The following is a 20,699-nucleotide window of genomic DNA, read 5'->3' as shown; positions in this document are numbered from 1 at the left end:
CAAAAGGCCCACCTAACCTGGAAATCTGTGAGTCAGATGTCTGACTTCCTTTTCACATCTATCAGTTCTATTTTCTTCCTGAACTGTTTTGGAAGCCCAGGGTGACCGTGAGGCAAACAGAAACCTTGTTAAGAAACACTGGCAGGAAGATTCCCGTTTAATGACACTGAGGAGACATCGAGTTGAGAGGATGTATCCAAACATTTAAGTCTCCTGTGGAGGAGTCAGAGAGAGAAGCTGTGGGGAGAATCACGTCCCCCCCAAAAGAGATGTTTGAGCCCTGACCCCCGGGACTTACAAATGTGACCTCATTTGGAAACAGCCTTTGCAAATGTAATCGAGCTAAGATGACACCACACTGGATTAGGGTGGGCCCCAAATCCAATGACTGATGTCCTTTAAAAGGTGGCCATGTGATGACACAGGCAGAGAATGGAGTGACACAGCTGCAAGCAAGGAATGCCAAGGCTTGCTGGCAACACCAGGAGCTGGGAAGGGGTAAGGAAAGATGCTTTCCTAGAAACTTAAGACAGAGCACAACCCTGCCAATACCCTGACTTGGGTTTCTGGCTCCCAGAACTGTGAGAGGATAAATTTCTGTTGTTTTAAGCAAACCAGTTTGTGGTAGTTTGTAGCAGCAGCTCTAGGAAACAAACACAAGAGGCAAACTTTATTTAATTTCTTTGCTTGGAAAAGTATTCATACTCCCAAGCCTGCAAACTAACAGACTGCAGGCAGAGGTGGGGGTGACGTCAGGGTAGGGGCAGTATTGTGAGGGATATCATCTTCCGTTTGATATTTAAGGCCTTCCACAGCCTGGCTACAATCAGTGCTGCTTTAACGTTGGTTTTGAAAAGGTGCGTGTGTTCCAATGTGACTGATATATTAGGGAACAATTTGCGTCTAATATGAATCTTGGGTTTGTCTGTAACAATCTGTTCTGTGAGAAACACCAGGTAAACACAAAAAATGCCAACCGGTGAAGCAAGCAGTGTGGGAGAAGCCAGTGCCACGCACAGTAACCCCCAGGCTGCAGTCACTGCACCCTCCACAAGCAAGCTTCAGGTCTACTTGCAGGTAAAGTGCCATATTTTTTGGAGTAGTCATGTATTTCTTATATATACGTCGACATATGTAAAACTGCAGTTTTCATTACATCCATACCTGTTTTTAATATGTCAGCAACAGCTTCTGAGTGTTGTGCCACTAACCCCATCTCTTCCCATAAGCCCTGTGATCTTCTCTGCACACTTTTGCACTGTGTGGGCATTGTCAGGAATGCGTGGCCACTGCACAGCAGCAAGGACTGTACTCTACCAGCCCAAGGCCCTCCTAGTTCTATGCCAAAAGGACCTAAACATAACTTGACACACTGCCACTCTCCTCTATTTACCCACTCTCTGTCCCAGCCAGGCTGGGCTCGTCATTTCTGTTGTAAAGAAGAGCCTGCAAATGGACAGCCTAAAGGCAAAAGCCAGCCACTAGGTAACTTGTGTTGGATTTCTCCAATTTTTAAATTAAAAAAAACAAAAAAAAACATCATCGAAAATCTAAAACGGAATATTTCCCATAAAAATCATATCTATAGTTCTTCTAACAAACTAGAAGCTAAACATCTAAAAATGGAATATTTCCCATAAAAATCACATTTACAGTTCTTTTAACAAACTAGAAGCTCTTGGGCCCAAGTTCCTCCTTGGTACCAGCAGCTGGGTGTAGCTGCCCCAGTAGCTGGTTCGCCCCAACCCCTGCCATGCCCTCTTCCTCCACTGCCACCTAGTTCTGTAAACACCTGAGTCTGTGATCCCAAGATGGGGCTTTGCAGCTACAAGAGCTTTCTGAGACTGTTTACATATCTATAAAAAAGGATCTCTAGGAAAGTGAAATGATACATGTGAAAGTGCTTGGTACACTACCCAGAACGTAACAGGACCTTGATAAAAGTATTTCCTCTCTCTGAGGTCTCACATGCTTCTCTCCTCACTTGGGAAGTCTTGTCTCAACCTTTTCATCTTATCAAATCTTCCCCACTGACAAAATCAGGACTTTCTTCTGTGGCTCACTCATTCTTTCATTCATTCCTCAAATCTTCACAAAGGGTGTGCTCTGTGCCAGACACTCGGCTAGAACACAAGAATTATGGAGAAGGTGCCTGCTCTCACCGAGTTTTTAGTTTAGTGGGAAAGACTGGCAAAAAACAAGCAAATGGACCAACCAGGAAATAATTTAAATTTATCATATATGTTATGAGGAAAAAGATCAGGCTGGGCAAGAGAATAATGCAGGTACTTAATTTTAGAAAGAGAGATCAGGGAAGGCCCCTGTGATGAGGTGACATTTAAAACAAGATTCAAGGTTGAGGAGAAGGGAGCCAGATAAGGGTTTAGGAAAAAGCATGTTCTAAGCAACAGAAAATGTTCTGGCATATGGAAAGCCCTACGAGGAAAGAACTCTTAGAACTGATGTCAGGCCTGTGGACCTAGAGAGGGAGGGGGGCTGGTCCTACTGGGAGTGTGGATTTCATTCTAAGTATAATGAGAGCCACTCAAGGAGCTGTTCCCTCCCAGAACCAGGTCTTCTGGTTTCTTATACTACTTGACATCTATCCTATACTATTTTATTTACACATACATACACACATGCACCCCATATATACATAAATACAGATTTTTACATAAATATATACAAAATTCGTCATATCATTACAAGTCAGGGTATGTGAGAGTGTAACAAAGAAAAATAGCAAAGATGACTAAATTTAAAATGAAAAAGGTAAGAGAAATTTGTTCTAAATTTTTTTTGACCTATACAAAAAGGTAAATGAATTTTTAACTTAAATATAAATTTTAACTCACATGAATACTTAGTGTTGCTCACAGGCAATGATCAAACAAATTTCTTCTCCATTTAGACCCACTAACTCAATTCCTACAAGTTTGGGTGGATAAAATATTTGACAAAGCTTTCTTCCTTGAATAACATAAAAAAGTGTTTTCTAAATACATTCAAAGTTTTAAGTGAGGGAATGATGGGAAATGCTTTGCGTTTTAAAAAGATCTTCTTTGATGTTGGATGGAAAAAATACAAGACAAAAAAAATAGAAGCCAAGAAACTATTAGGATGCCCCTGGAATGGCCCAGGTGAGAGGTGAGAGTGGTGGCCATGGGTCTGGAAAGAAGAGGGAGAAGCGACAGCAGGTATAGGTGGGGAGAGATGTGAGCACTGAGGAGGAGGAGGAGTCAGAAATGACGCTTGAGTTTCTAGCCTGAGCAGGTAGGTGGTGGAGGGGCAAGAGCTAGTAGGGATTCAGAAGTCTGTTTCTGGTTTGCCAAGTATGAGATGCCCAAGTGAACACATCAAGTAAGCTACCAGACAGATGAGTCTGGAGCTCAAGATACACGTCCAGTTTCAACTTTAACATATAAAGAGGCTGGAAGTCATCATTCTGTCCTTAAAATAAGAAAAACCTAGACAAACTGAAAATTAATAACTTTCCCTGGGGGCTCATCAGAGAACTGAGTTTTCTAAGGCAAACTGAAATCTGGAGAGAAGTGAATTCACCAAGTCTGCGATCTGCTCACATGGATTAGAAGCCAAGCTGGCAGGACACAAAAGTGGTAATTACAATGAAGCTGGAGACTTTGTATGGACTAGTGTGGGAGTGAGAAACTCCTGGGGGTCACAGTCAGAGGGTCCCACACTTTCTTTCTTTTAGCTCTAGGAACGCCACTCGGTTCTCGTGCTGAAGAGATGAGAAAGATCCCCCGGTGGCTCTGGCAGGGAAAGGGGAAGAGTACTCTTTGTAAAATAAACTCAAGGTGTCATGTAAAAAAGGTCTGTTCCCCAGGGGGAAAGACTTTACCAGAGTCTTATCCCACTGGGGAAAGGGCATTTCTTCGACTCTAGGCCCCTCTATCCTTCCTTTCTCATCTAAATGGGGGCCAGAGAAATTAAGAAACACTTGTGAAGGTTATAACCCAATGACACAGGCCCACTAAAATACTGAGATTTCATCAAAGATTATAGACTGCTTCCCCTCCCTCACATCTTACCACCACACCGACAGGGCTCCAGTGTGATAACAGTGGATTACAGTTGAGCTCCAAGACACAGACTCTCTGAAGAGGAATATCTAGGGAAGTCAAGAGGACAGACAAAAAACAAACATACTAGAGGAATTTGAAGCCTCTGGCACCAACAGCTACAGCAAACATTAAACACAGTGCAACTCCTAGCCAGATTACCATAAATCCTCAGAGTAGAGGCTGATTTAAATACTTCAGCTCCTTTTACCTAATACAGCCAATACTGTCTGATCTTTAACAAAAAAATTACCAGGCGTTCCAAAAGACAAGAAAAACACAATCTGGAAAGACAAAACAAGCATCATAACCAAACTCAGATGTGACACAAATGTTGGAATTACCAAATAAATTTAAAATAACCCATGATTAGTAAGTTAAGGTCTCTGAAGGAAAAAAACAGACAACATGCAAAAACAGATGAGAGATGTATGCAGAGATGGAAATTCTGAGAAAGCAGAAAAATGCTAGGAATCAAAAATACTGTAGCAGAAATGAAGTATGCCTTCATGGGCTCATTAGTACACTGGACAAACCAAGGGAATAACTGGTGAGCTTAAAGATGGGTCAATAGAGGGACTTCCCTGGTGGCACAGTGGTTAAGAATCTGCCTGCCAATGCAGGGGACACGGGTTCAATCCCTGGTCCGGGAAGATCTCATGTGCCAAGGAGCAACTAAGCCCCTGCACCACAACTACTGAGCCTGTGCTCTAGAGCCCGTGAGCCACAACTACTGAGCCCACATGCCATAATTACTAAAGCCTGTGTGCCCTAGAGCCTGCATACCACAACTACTGAGCCCATGTGCCGCAACTACTGAAGGCCACGCACCTAGAGCCTATGCTCCGCATCAAGAGAAGCCACTGCACTGAGAAGCCTGAGTAGCCCTCGCTCGCTACAACTACAGAAAGGCTGTGCATAGCAACAAAGACCCAACACAGCCAAAAATAAAATAAAATAAATTAAAAAAAATTTAATTAAGTAAACAAATTTTTAAAAAAGGACATATGGCAACTGAAAATACAAAAAAGTCGCTAGAAACTCTCCTAACTGAAATGCAAAGAGAAAAAAAAATGGAAAAAACAAACAAATACAAAAAGCAAAACCCAGAAAAGAATATCCAAGAATTATGGGACAACTGCAGGAGATAATATACTCATAACTGTCATAGCAGAAGGAGAAAGAAGAAATATTTAAAGTAATAATGGGTGAGAACTTTCCAAAATTAATGACAAAATACCAAACCACAGACCCATGAAGCTCAGAAAACATCAAGTAGAATACTCAAACCACATCTAGGCGCACCCTATTTATAAGGCCAAACAAAGATAAGAAGTTTAAGGGAAAATAAGGGAAAAGATTTCTCTCCCACTCTCCCTCTTCTGCTAGAGGGGGGAAAAACCCATCTTACCTATACAGGGAAAAAAATTTAGAGTAGACTTCTCTTTAGAAACCATGCAAGACAGAAGATATTTCAAATGTTGCTGAAATAAACCACCAAACTAAAATTCTATGTGACAAAAGTATCCTTCAAAAATGAAGGGGACTCCACCAATGGATGAATGGATAAACAAATTATGGTATACACATACAGTGGAATATTATGTAGCCATGAAAAAGAATGACATACTGCTACATGCTATAACATGGATAAACACTATGCCAGACACAAAAGGTCACATACTGTATGAATCCATTTATATGAAATATCCAGAACTGATAAATCCATAGAGACAGCATACAGATAACCACTAGTGACTGGTGGGGGGGGGGGGGGGGACAGGAAAAAACTGCGCAGTGGGAAAGGGGTTTTACTGTGGAGTGAAGGAAAAGTTTTGGAACTAGACAGAGGCGGTGGTTGCATAATGAATGTATTAATGACACTGAACTCTTTACTTTAAACATGCTTAATTTTATGTCATATGTATTTCACAGAAAACCATTAAAAAAAATCAATAACAAAAAAGTCAAGGTGAAATAAAGACTTTCTCAGACAAACAAAAATTTATGAAATTCATCACCAGCAAATATGCCTTGTAAGAAATCTCACAAGGTTTTCTTTAGGCAGAAGGTAAATGACACAGGTCAGAAACTTGGATCTACACAAGGAAAGGAAGAACACCAAAGAAGGAACAAAGCAAGGGAAAATAAAATCTTGTTTTTCTTACTCTTAATCGATCTAAAAAAGTTGTTAAAATAAGTAATAATAGTAACAATGTACTGGGTGATTACAGCACGTGAAGAAGTGAAATGAATGACAGTAATGTCACAAGGGATGGGAGAGGGGAACTGGCAATACTCTGTGATAAGGTTTCCGTTACATGTGAAACAGAAAACTGTCATTTGAAGGTGAATTTAGATTAGTTTAAAATGCATACTGTAAACTCTAGGGCAACAACTAAAAATATTTGTAAAGAAGTATATTTGATACACTAAGAAAAGAGATAAAAGGGATCATACAAGTTGCTCAATCAAAACTAGAAAAGGCAGAAAAAGAAGCCTCTGGCAACAGACTGGAAACAATCACACACAAGGTTGATATTAATTCAAATGTATTCATAATCACTTTAAATGTGAATGGTCTATATACACTAAACAAAAGAGACTGCCATTTGGATAAAAAAAGAAGACCCAACTATACACTATCTACAGAAAACCCTAAACACAGGCAGATGAAAAGTGAAGGGATGGAGAAAGACACTATGCAAAAATGAATCAAAAGACAGCTAGAGTAACTACCTTAATTTAAAGACAAAGTAGACTTGAGAACAAGGCATAAAGAGGGGCATAATATGATAAAATGGCTCGATTGCCCAACAAAGACATAACAATCCTAAATGTGTATGCACCTAATAACAGCATCAAAATACAGAGGCAAAAACTGATAGGACTGCCAAAAAGAAACAGAATAATCAACCATTACAGCTGGATATCATCACTCCTCTGTCAGCAACTGATAGATCAAGCTGGCAGAAAATCAATAAGGACATAGTTGACCTGACAGCACCACCGACCACCTTGATATAACTCACATTTATAAAAGAATCCATTTAGCAGTAGCAGAACACACATCTTCTCAAGCCTGCATGGAACATTCACTAAAACAGACCACATTCCGGGGCACAAATAAATGTATATATCAAGCACACACACACATATATCAAAATATATAGCTGAGTGTGTAAGGAAAAGGGCACTCTCATACCAGGCTAGTGGAAGTATAAATTGGCAGAACTTCTTTGGAAGGCAGTCTGGCAGCTACTGTCAAAATTACACGACACACCCTTACTCCCAGCAATCCTACTTGAGGAACTGATCCTACAGAAATACTCTCATATGTCCTAAATTAAGCAGGTAAAAGGTTATTTATTGCAACACCCATAAAATGGGATATCAAATTGCCACTCAAGAGAAAGAGGCAGCCAGCTCTATTTGTTCCACAGGGGACCACCTCCAAGAGTAAAAGTGCAGAGCAGTGTGGGCACAATGTCAACAGGAGTGTAAAAATATGCTGTACTGTTTACATGTGTGCTTGCAGGTGTAGATGCAGAGCCCATCTCTGAAAAAATAAATAAGCAATATGGTAACAGCGGCTATTCTTGGGAGAGACCTGGGTGACTCCATGAAGGAGGGAGGGAGACTCATCTTTTACTCTGTCTGGTGTGACTTTGTTACAGCGTGCACCTATTACCCAGTCAACACATATTAACAAACAACTCCTATGAGTACCTGAGAGGGGCCACTAGAATATGAGAGCAAGAAAGGAAACATCAGATGGTTATGGATGGAGAAAGGACAGAGAACAGGTACTGGCAGCTCAAGAAGGATGTGCAGTAATAAAGAGCTGGTGGAATAGAGACTTAAGGAAGGAGGACGCTACAAGAGCCCGAGATACATTCCACTGGGCAATGTAATAAGGATTTCAAACTTTGTACTTTTATAAGCTGAAATTTAAACATTTCCTTCAGTCAAACAATGAGTACAATTATGCGCTCCCGAAAACATAAACATGAAATGGGGAGAGTGGAAAAATAGCTCAGGAAAACCTTAAAATCCACAGAGATGGCAAAAGAAGCTTTAAGCCAAGATCTGCCCCAAAGAGAATAAACATGGAGTACAAGTGAGTGCACTGGTGACCTCCAGCACATCAAATTTGGTATATGACATGTTCAAGTGTGTTTTTCTTTTAATTTACGTTAATCGCTTTGAAAGCTGGATTAAAAAATGAAATCTGAACGTAATATCTGTGTAATCTGGGAAGCAATAAAGAACACAGTTTGAAAACCACTGGCCTAGAAAGACTGCATATGATGAAAACCCATGAAATTTACTGAGAAGCTAGACTTTGTGATTGGATGGCTCCGATTAAGCCTCATTCCCAGACAAGTACATGTTCTCCTACAGCTCTTATCTTCATCTCCGTCCTCCCACAGTTTCTGCCTTAGACCTCTGTATCCCCAAAAAACAAGAGCTCTCAACCCCAGTCACAAGGCTACCACCTCCACTCTGAGGATCACCACCCTACCCACTTGGCCCCAAAGCCCTTCTGCAGCCATTAGGATGACATGATACCGAAGGACACAAGTCCATCATCAGATCAGCCCTCTGCTGGTCTGCACAACTAGATATGTTGGTCTTGTACTGACTGGCACCTTAGTTTTTGCTATCATTATTAAAAGCAATAAAAAAATAAATCCTCGAATGGGAAAAAATAGCTATAAAGGACTTAATTGGGAAAACTGATGAAATTTTAGAATATGGACTATGGACAAGATAATGGCATATTTCAATAGTAAATTTTCTGATTTTGATAACTGTATTATAATTATGTAAGAGTGTCACTGTCCTTAGAAAATACATGCTGAGGGACTTCCCTGGTGGCACAGTGGTTAAGAATCCACCTACCAATGCAGGGGATATGGGTTCGATCTCTGGTCTGAGAAGATCACACATTCCACAGAGCAACTAAGCCCATGAGCCACAACTACCGCAGCCGGTGTGCCACAACTATTGAGCTGATGTGCCACAACTACTGAAGCCCATGTGCCTAGAGTTGGGGGGGGGGGGGTGGTAGGGGGGAGAGAGAGAGAGAAAAAGAGACAGAGAGAGAATACATGCTGAAGTATCCATGGCAAAGAGGCATGGTGTCCCCACTTAACACTCAAATGATTCAGAAAAAATACATTATACATACATTCAGAATGTTACAGCAGGGACTTCCCTGGTGGCGCAGTGGTTAAGAATCCACCTGCCAATGCAGGGAACACAGATTCAGCTCCTGGGCCACGAAGATCCCACATGTGGAGCAACACCTAAGCCTGTGAGCCAGGTGCTCTAGGGCCCACGTGCCACAACTACTGAGCCCACACACCTAGAGCCTGTGCTCTGCAACAGGAGAAGCCACTGCAATGAGAAGCCCGCATACCACAATGAAGAGTGGCCCCTGCTCGCCACAACTAGAGAAAGCCCTCGCACAGCAACGAAGACTCAACACAGCCAAAAAATAAAATAATTAAAAAAAAAAAATGTTACAGCAAATGACTGGTGAATCTGTATAAAAGGGACACAAGATTTCTATGTATTATTTTCCTTAGGTTTGAACTTATATGAAAAATGTTAAATTATAACACGGATGCTAACATTTATTGATGTCTACTTCCTATAGGTTTATAGGCATTCTCTTAATCCTTTTATAATCCTATAAAATAGGTACTATTACTGTTATCACTTTACAGTTATAGATGTGATAGAAACTTCCCCCAGGGTCACAAAGCTGAGTGGAAACAAAATTTGATCCTCAAGTCTGTTCCACTCAGAGCCAAAAGCTCCTAAATGTTGAAAATTTTACATCCTTACTGAATAATCTTTCCCTCCCAATCTCATCACAAAAGCCACTATTTGGGTTCAGAGCATTGTTATTCATTAAAATATCAGAAAATATATTATTTCCCCATGCCTCAGGGGATTAGAGATCCATCACTGAAGTCAGGGCTAGAAATGAAAACTTCACCTAAGCCATCAGCACCAGCATCAAGAACCCAGAAACCAACCTATGACCATAACTTCCCTTTAGAAAAACAAACCTTGAAAAACAGTCACTTCCGTTGCACCAAGGTATGTCCATTTTTTCTTTTTTTCTTTTTGGCCGTGTAGCACAGCATCTGGGATCTTAGTTCCCCGACCAGGGATCTAACCTGTGCCCCCTGCAGTGGAAGCACGGAGTCTTAACCATTGGACTCCTAGGGAAGTCCCAAGGTATGTCCAATTTTATTGACAGTTCACAATGAAAAGATTTTCAACTATACTTACTATACATGAAACTCATGCTAAGGGGTTATCGTCCCTAGAGAAAGTGAAAGCTCAACATCAAAGGTCTATTCTACAAGACTTCTCAAGAAGAATGCCGTAAGATTCTAGCTAGGACAGTGGTGGAACCATGGGCCAAGCACCAGGGCATGGGAATAGCCCCACTGTATGGAATGGGATGCCTGAATAGCCCTTAGAAAAACAGAAAGATCTGTCTTACACCAATACAGTGGGCTGTATGCTCTCTCTTGGAACATACACTAGCTGCTGACGGAGTCTTCTGGGGGAGTTTTCTACATTCTCATCTGCCCTCAGATGGTTGTGAAACCATACTGTAACAGCCATGGTTAAATGCACAAAGTTAGTTCCTAGTTAGTTAGAGCTGGGAGAGTTTATGTAAGCAGGATCCTAACATTGACTACACAAAACTAGAAAGGACTCATTTTCCAGTTACAATCAGCAAATAAGAACAAAGCAAAAGAGAAAAAAAAACTTAGCTATATAAAGTTCCTAATTCCGAGGAATAGTTAAAACCTCCTTAATGTTGGGCCAATTACTTCTGAATTTCCAAACACTCAGATATGTGTTTCCTACTTGGTGTAAAGTTAAAAAAAATGACAAGTATGTGAACTTCAGTATTTATGATAAAATATTGCGTAATACACCAGACGATGGAAATATAATTAACAACTCATTTCACTTTACTTATTAGAGCTCCTCTATATGCTTAGTTTATAATAATCCATAAATTCACTTTTAAGAATGGGCAAACACTATAGAAATCATCTAGTTATTACAGCATACTACTCACTTATACTGAGCTTTAAAATAAACTGTAAATGAAAGCAATATTTTACTTATTCACTCAAATACCTGTCCACCTGCTATTCTCTCAAACTTATGTTACCACTAGTGTCTTTTCTGCCCTTCATTTCTCTTCACATGTTTTGGTTTGGCCAAAAATTCACCCTTTTGAGATAACTACGAATCTTTAATCTATGTGTGTCATCAATAACTTTTCCTTATTCTTGCTTGTTAATCATGATTTCGATACATATAACCTTCTCTTTGTTCAGTGGGCCAGAGGCAGGTTCAGAGCCCTGGGGAAGACTAAACTTCCCATAAGTGTATATCAATTAGTTAACAATAACAACAATACTAGTAATAATAGTTATTGTAGATAAGTAAACATTATTATGTGCTAAGCACTGTTTTAAGCATTTTACAAGCAATATTTACTGATTCTTCCTAATAACCTTATAAAGTAAGTACTACTATTATGTACATTTTCTAAATGAAAAAAGTGAGACATTAGAAAAGCTATAAAGTGGGGCACTGGATTTGACTTCAAGTAAGGGTCCATACTCTTAACTAGTAAGACAGTTTTGAAGTGCATGAGTAATAAATGGTACTTCATTCCAACAGTTTGAAGTGACAGTTTAGACTCAGATTAAAAGTAAGTTAGCTTAGTAAATGTAAAATCTTTCTTCTTCTATCTTTTAAAAAATAAATGAGATTGTACTGTACTTGATGCCTAAGAAGCATAGCTCCTTAGTGAAACCCTTAGGCAGGTTTGTTTTTGAAAAAGATTCAGGGAAGGCAGGTCTGCCCTTGGGCAGGCGGCTGAAACCAAGTGGGACTGGTGCAGGTACCTGAATGCGCTGAGGTGAGGCTACTGCAGAATCAGTGGAGATTATCTGGATGCGTGGGGAGGGGCTGGTCATCCCTGGAGATTCCGGCCGAGAAGTCTGTGTACGTGGTACCTGTGGGCGAGAAGCGGGCTGGATCACAAGGGGCTCAGAAAGATGCCCAGTGGTGGCCTGAGGACTATGCCTCTTGCTTTCACTGTGGCTTTGAGTGATAAAATTGTGTAGTTTTGGATGACAAAGGAATCAATGAGATATTTCCACAGAATGAGCCTGAAAAACAGCTAAAATAGCTGTTTCTAACGTTGAAGATGCAAGAAAAAAATGAAAGGTATCTTCAGGTCTCTTCTGCACAGCATCAATAAAATAAAAAGCTACCAAAATAACTTCTTAGAGATCATCTTTGTATTTTTTTCACTGTCTCCAAAGCCAGCTATAAAGCATTCCTTTAAGATGACAGTGTCCAGAAGAAAGGCTCTCACAATATTATTGAGGATGGCAAACAGAACCAGAATTACGCTGGAAACTACTGAGATTAGTACTTGTGAAAGAGTCTGGCAACCTCCCACCCCCATTGGGATGAAATCGGAAAAAATGCATCAACAACACAAAGGTAATATCCACCAAAGTCAAGGTTCGAGGTTCTGAATGGTCATTTGGGCACCTGACGTGAGCAGATATTATTTTTCCTTGAATAAAAATATATCATGAGGGACTTCCCTGGTGGTGCAGTGGTTAAGGATCTACCTGCCAAGGCAGGGAACATGGGTTCGATCCCTGGTCCAGGAAAATTCCCACATGCCACAGAGCAAATAAGCCTGTGAGCCACAACTACTGAGCCCGTGTGCTACAACTACTGAAGCCTGCACACCTAGAGCCTGTGTTCCCCAACAAGAGAAGCCATCACACTGAGAAGCCCGCAAGTCACAACAAAGAGTAGCCTCGGCCCACCACAACTAGAGAAAGCCCGCTCGCAGCAATGAAGACCTAACACAGCCAAACATAAAGTAAAAAAAAAAAAAAAAAAAAAAAAAAAAAGTATGGCCCATTCAAAGGGGGGAAAAAAATTCAAAAAATCAACATAGATTTTCCCTGAAAAAGATCTCATGTCAAGTGTACTAGACAAAGACTGAACTAAAGGAAGATGTGGAACAGTCAGAAAATGATGTATGAACAAAATGTAAATACCAATAAAGAGACAGAAAACCCAGAAAGAAACAAACAGAAATAATTTCAAGCATCTTTTCTGACCAAAATGGCATGAAACCAGCAATCAACCACAGAAAGAGAAATGAGGGAAAAAATGATTATACAGAGACCAAGCAACATGCTACTAAAAAAAAATCAATAGGTCAATGATGAAATCAAAACATACCTTGAAACAAATGACTATGAAAACACAATCATACAAAATCTATGGGATGCAGCAAAAACAGTCCTTAGAGGGAAGTTCATAGCAATACAGACCTTCCTCAAAAAACAAGAAAAACCTCAAATAAACAACCTAACCTGCCATCTAAAAGAATCAGAAAAAGGAGAACAAACAATACCTTAAGTCAGCAGAAGGAAGGAAGCAATAAAGATCAGAGAGGAAATAAATAAAACTAGAGATTAAAAAACAACAGAAAAAGAACAATGAAACCAAGAGCTGGGTTTTTGAAAGGGTAAACAAAATCGAAAAATTTCTATCCAGGTTCACCAGAAAGAAAAGAGAGAGGACCCAATAAATGAAATAAGAAATGAAAGAGGAGAAATAGCAACTGATACCACAGAAACACAAAAAACTATAAAAGAATACAATGAGGATTAATCTCCAAAATATATAAACAGTTCATGCAGCTCAATATCAAAAAAACAAACAACCCTATCAAAAAATGGGCAGAAGACCTAAACAGGCATTTCTTCAAAGAAGATATACAGATGGCCAAGAGGCACATGAAAAGCTGCTCAACATCACTAATTATTAGAAAAATGCAAATCAAAACTACAATGAGGTATCATCTCACACCAGTTAGAATGGGCATCATCAGAAAATCTACAAACAGTAAATGCTGGAGAGGGTGTGGAGAAAAGGGGACACTCTTGCACTGTTGGTGGGAGTGTAAATTGATACAGCCACTATGGAGAACAGTATGGAGGTTCCTTGAAAAACTAAAAACAGAATTACCATATGACCCAGCAATCCCACTACTGGGCATATACCCAGAGAAAACCATCATTGCAAAAAACACATGCACTCCAATGTTCACTGCAGCACTACTTACAATAGGCAAGACATGGAAGCAACCTAAATGTCTACTGAGAGAGAAATGGATAAAGAAGATGTGGCACATATATACAATAGAATACAACTCAGCCACAAAAAAAGAATGAAATAACGCCATTTGCAGCAACATGGATGGACCTAAAGATGATCATACGAAGTGATGTAAATGAGAAAGACAAAAAGCATATGTATCACTTATGTGTGGAATTAAAAAAAAAAAGATACAAATAAATTCTTATTTACAAAACAGAAATAGACTCACAGACAGAAAACAGGCTGATGGTTACCAAAGGGCAAGGGGATAAATTAGGAGTCTGGGATTAGCAGATACATATGTCAATGAAAATAATCAATAAAGAAACTACTGGAGACTTCCTTGGTGGCGCAGTGGTTAAGAATTCGCCTGCCGGGGCTTCCTAGGTGGAGCAGTGGTTGAGAATCCGCCTGCCAATGCAGGGGACACGGGTTTGATCCCTGCTCCAAGAAGATCCCACATGCCGCGGAGCAACCAAGCCCGTGCGCCACAACTATTGAGCCTGCGCTTTAGAGCCTGTGAGCCACAACTATTGAGCCCATGTGCTGCAACTACTGAAGCCCATGTGCCTAGAGCTCGTGCTCCGCAACAAGAGAAGCCACAGCAATGAGAAGCCCGTGCACCACAACGAAGAGTAACCCCCACTCACCACAACTAAAGAAAGCCTGCGCACAGCAAAAAAGACCCAACACAACCAATAAAATAAATAAATAAATAAATTTATAAAAAAAAAAAAAAAAAAAAAAAAAAAAATCCGCCTGCCAATGCAGGGAACATGGGTTCCAGCCCTGGTCCGGGAAGATCCCACATGCCACGGAGCAACTAAGCACGTGCACCACAACTACTGAGCCTGTACTCTAGAGCCCACGAGCCACAACTTTTGAAGCCCATGAGCCTAGAGCCCATGCTCCACAACGAGAAGTCATTGCAATAAGAAGCTGGCGCACTGCAATGAAGAGTAGCCCACTCTCCATAACTAGAGAAAGCCCATGCGCAGCAACAAAGACCCAATGCAGCCAGTAAATAAAAAATTAAAAAAAAAAAAAAAAAAAAAAGAATCTATTGGGACTTCCCTGGTGGTCCAGTGGTAAAGAATCTGTCCTGTAATTCAGGAGACACGGGTTCGACCCCTGGAAGGGGAACTAAGATCCCATATGCCGTGGGGCAACTAAGCCCATGCAATTGAGCCCACGTGCTGCAAACTACAGAGCCCACACGTCCTGAAGCCCGTGCACCACAACTAAAGAAGAGAAAACCCACATGCCAATTCATAACTCTGTCACTGTTACAGAGCAGAGCACCAGGCCCAGTGCAAACACTGAGGGAAGAGTCCTTGAATTGATAACAGAAAGAATGGTTTGTTTCCCCATTCCTAGCCGCATTCCAGTATCACATCAAACAGGAGCCTGGGCTCTGGAGTCAGATTGTATGGGTTCAAGTCCCTACTGTACTACCAACCAGTATGTGACTTTGGATAAGTCTCTCAGCATCTCTGAACTTCCATGACCTCCTCTACAAAGTGAGGGATGAAATAAATACACTGACTGACAGCCCACAATGCGTTATTTTATTATTTTATTACTATCATGTATTCGTCTCTCTTGACTTTCAACCCAAAATGGAGATGTGCCCAAGCTCAAAATGTGGTCAAGCACAGCTAAGGCTGCTGAAGGGCTACAGAGTGGCTGTGGCAGCACTCCAGAGGGGGAGTACAAATCCGGTGGGGAAACGCACCCGATTTGCTCGGTGTTGTCCCTGTCCAAACCACATGCGTCCTAGATAGACCCTGATTAGGGTCAGTAGGGCAGCCACACAGTAGGATAAAAAAAGACACATGAAAGAACCCAGTATCTGCCAATGTGCACCTCATCTTATGAGACTCTGCTTGGGGGTCCTGAAAACACCCCAACCTATAGCAGTTACAAAGGCAAGAGACCAAGATCCTGGAGGTGACTCTGACAGTGACTCAAGTCACTTCGATACTTCTGGGCTTTACTTTCCTCTCTTCTGAAATGGGAAAACAGCAAATTGTTGACAGGAAGAAAATAAGACTCCATTCTCATATCTTTGGAAGTGCTTGGAGGAAGCTAAATAGTAGACAAAATTAATGTTCTAGCTGCAGCAGCAGAATCTCCAACCAAATACAGATGTTAGGCCTTCCTTTTAAATGCCATTTAAAGGCGCTTCACTATTAAAGAATCAACTTCCTGCAAGGGGCAACAAGTGTTAATATGAAATGAATGTAGACGCAATAAGAAGAGTTGCCATAATAAGTCATTTGAGTTGGGGGACAGATATATTATGTAAATCATGAATAAACATTAAATCCCTGAATAATAAACACACACACACACAAAAACCCTGCACAACTAGAAAGGCCCAACATGGGGTGGGGGGACGGGACAACCAACACCACCAAAAAAAACCTCCCAAACAAAACATTATAATAAAAGAGTTTTATCTGAGCCAAACTAAGGACTAGCCCAGAAGCCAGCTTCCCAGATTACTCTGAAAAGCTTCTCTGGAGAAGCATCGTTTCCAGCACAGTTTTATATCTTGTCAGAACAAAGAACATTACATTTCTTCCAGGTTTAAAAACAACCAACCAACCAACAAACAAAACCACAGAGATGAGAGATCAGTAAGTCAGCATGGCCTTGGCACCTCGGAAGGGAGTTCTATCATCAAAGGAGGACCAGCATTGGCGCTCCAGGAAGAGAGGAATTTAATCTTTATTTTTAACATGGACATTCTTTATTTCTGGTCAATGTGCCCTTTTCTTTAATACTTAAAGCAAATGTACAATGTATGCCTGATAGGCCACACACAGGATGTTTTAGTTAGCATAAAATTCAAGTTAACTCATTTATGCACAAATGACTTCCCTATATCTCAGTATGTGAAAATTTCTTTTATCACAAACTATATATACATATATATATATACACACACACACTACATATATAAAATAAACAAGGTCCTGCTGTACAGCATAGGGAACTATATTCAATACCCTGTAAGAATCCATACTGGAAAAGAGTACGAAAAAGAATATGTATATAAAACTGAACCACTCTGCTGTATGCTAGAAACTAACACAACACTGTAAATAAACTATACTTCAATTAAAATAAATAGATAAATGAATATTTTTAAAAGTGAAGGAGAAACCATGACCATCCCAGAAAGACAAAAGCCAAGGGAACTTGTGGTCACTAGACTGCCCTGCAAGGTGAAAGGAAAAGACACGAGGACACTGGAGAAATACAGATCTCAGTACAGGTCCATACGTGGGCAACTATAAAAGCTACTATTACGATAGCAATGGTTTACAACTGTACTTTTTGTTATTTTACAAATACATTTGAAGAAAAAACCCCTCAAAATTATTATTGTAAAAGCTAGTATTGTAACTTTAACTCTTGTTTTCTACATAATTTAGGAGACTAATGTATTTAAAAGAATTATTAGCTTATGTTTTTGGGCACACAACGTATAAAGGTATAATCTGTGACATCAATAAATGAAAGGGGTGGGGACAGAGCTGTAAAGGAAGAATGTTTTTGTATGTGACTGAAGTTGGTATAAATTCAAACTAGAGTGAATTTGTAACTTTAGAATATTGTATGTAATCCCCATAGTAACCATGAAGAAAACAGCTACAGAATATACACCAAAGAAAATGAGAAGTGATTTAAACATCTCAATACCAAAAAAATCAACTAAACATAAGACAGGAATCCAGGAAGCGAAGGACAGGAAAAGCTGGAAGGCATATTTAAAACAAAGAGCAAAATGACAGCAGTCCCTCCTCATCAGTAAATATTTTAAATGTAATGGATTAAACTCTCTAATCAAAATAGATAATGGCAGAATCCTGTAGAGAAACTCTGTTGCAACTGTATGCTGCCTACCAGACTCACTTTAGAACCAAAGACACAGACTAAAAATGAAAGGAAGGAAAAAGATTTTCCATGCGAATAGAAACCAAAAGATAGCAGAGGTAGCTGTACTAAAATCAAACAAAACAGACTTTAAATTTTAAAAGGTTATGAGAGACAAAGAAGGAAACCAATAAGAGGTTCAACAGAGCACGAAGATTTAACAATCACAAAAATTTACACACCTAGTAACAAGAAAAATATGTGAAGACCAAACTGACAGTACTTAAAGAAACAGATAGTTCTACAATAATAATTGGAGACTTCAATATCCCAATCTCAGTAATGGACAGAACCATTAGACAGAATATGTACGAGGAAACAGAAGACTTAACACAATAAAAACTAGACTGAGAGGAATTAAAGAATAACTGGAAACCTTTTCTGTGTTCATGGGATTGCAAGACAATATTGCCAGGATGTCAATATTTCCCAAAGTGATTTATAGAGCCAATGCAATTCCTATCAAAATTCCAATGATTTTTTTTTTTTTTGCAGAAATAGAAAAACCCACCCTGAACTGCATATGGACTCTCAAGGGATCCTAATAAAAACTACCTTGATAAAGAACAAAGCTGGAGGACTCACACTTCCTGATTTCAAAACATGCTAAAAAGCTACAGTCACAAAACTGTGGTATTGGCATGAAGACAGACATACAGACCAAAGGAAAAGAGATTCCAGAAATAAATCACTGCATATACGGTTAAAAGATTTATCGACAAGGGGGCCAAGACCATTCAATGGGGAAAAGACATTCTTTTCAACAAATGATACTAGGAAAACTGGCTATCCACATGCAAAAGAATTAAGCTGGACACACCTCACACCATACATAAAAATTAACTCAAAATGGTTCAAAGACCTAAATTTAAGACCTAAAACCATAAAACTCTCAAAAGAAAACATAGGGGAAAAGTATCACACCACTGGATTTGACAACGATTTCATGAACAAGACACAAAAGGCAAAGGCAACAAAAGAAAAAAAAAACACACAACTTGGACTTCATAAACACTTTTAAAATTTGTGCATCAAAAGACAATATTAACAAGAGTAAAAAAGCAACCTACAGAATGAGAGAAAACATTTGCAAATCATGTATCTGATAAAGCATTAATTTCCAGATTATGTAAAGAACTTCTGAAACTCAATAACATTAAAAAACAAAACAAAACCCCAACCTGATTAAAAAATGGGCAAAAGATTTGAACAGACATTTCTCCAAAGAGAATATACAAATTGCCAATAAGCACAAGAAAGGCTGTCCAACATCACTAATCACTGGGGAAATAAAAATCAAAACTACAAAATACCATCTCATACCCATTAGGATGGCTGCTATCAAAAAACAAAAAACCCCAAACAAAAAAACACACACCCCAGAAAATAACAAGTGTTGGTGAAGACGTGGAGAAACTGGAACCTTTGTGCACTGTTGGTGGGGATATAAAATGGCACAGCTGCTATGGAAAACAAGATGGTGGTTCTTCAAAAAATTAAACATAGAATTATTATATGATCCAGCAATTCCACTTCTGGGGATATACACAAAAGAGTTGAAAGGAGTGCCTCAAAGAGATATTTGTACACACAGTTACAGAGGCATTATTCATAATACTCAAGGGGTGGAAGCAACCCAAGTGTCCATGTACAGATGAATGGATAAGCAGAATGCGGCATATGCATATAATGGAATAGTATTCAGCCTTTTAAAGTAAGGAAATTCTGGCACATGCTACAACACAGATGAACTTTGAGGACATTATGCTAAGTGAAATAGACCAGTCACAAAAAGATGACTATTATGATTTCATTTATATGAAGACTTGAGAGTAGCCAAATTCATAGAGATGGAAAGTAGAGTAGTGGTTCCTAGGTACTAGGAAAACAGAGCAATGGGAATTAGTATTTAATGGGAATAGAGTTTCAGTTTTACAAGATGAAAAGTCATGGAGATGGAGGGTGGTGAAAGTTGCAGAACATTATGAGTGTATTTAATACCACTGACCTGTATACCTAAAAATAGTTAAAATGGTAAATTTCATACATATTTTATTACAATTAAAAAATGGGAAAAAATAACTGAAAATGGACCAAAGATTTGAATGTAAGAGCTAAAACTATAAAACTCTTAGAAGAAAATAAAGGTATAACTCTTTGTGAGCTTGGATTACGTGATGGTTTCCTCGATGATATCAAAACATAAGCAACAAAAGAAAAATTAGATACAGTGGCCATCACCAAAATTAAAAACTGCTGTGCTTCAAAGAACATCATTTAGAAAGTGGAAAGACAGCCTACAAAATGGGAGAAAAATTTTGCAAATCATGTATCCAATACATGGACATGTACATATAGACTATAAAGAACTACTGTAACTTACTATTAAAAAAAAAGAGGCAAAGGAATTGAACCGAAATT

At 39.5% G+C, this 20,699-nt stretch overlaps 1 protein-coding gene across 4 annotated transcripts in view; it reads right to left on the bottom strand.

The window, feature by feature from the left end:
• NR2C2 (nuclear receptor subfamily 2 group C member 2) overlaps positions 1–20,699 on the bottom strand; it is an 89,950-nt gene that overhangs the window by 27,401 nt on the left and 41,850 nt on the right. For all 4 annotated transcript variants that reach the window (XM_057706213.1, XM_057706215.1, XM_057706214.1 and 1 more), the window contains one exon: positions 12,041–12,151. In XM_057706213.1, the coding sequence (XP_057562196.1) occupies positions 12,041–12,151 (111 nt within the window). The remainder of the gene's footprint in view (positions 1–12,040; positions 12,152–20,699) is intronic.

The sequence above is a fragment of the Hippopotamus amphibius genome, chromosome 13, assembly GCF_030028045.1.
Source record: "Hippopotamus amphibius kiboko isolate mHipAmp2 chromosome 13, mHipAmp2.hap2, whole genome shotgun sequence".
Classification (NCBI taxonomy): domain Eukaryota; kingdom Metazoa; phylum Chordata; class Mammalia; order Artiodactyla; family Hippopotamidae; genus Hippopotamus; species Hippopotamus amphibius.
The sequence above is the reverse complement of the archived record's forward strand: the minus strand, read 5'-3'. Positions and strand labels throughout refer to the sequence as shown.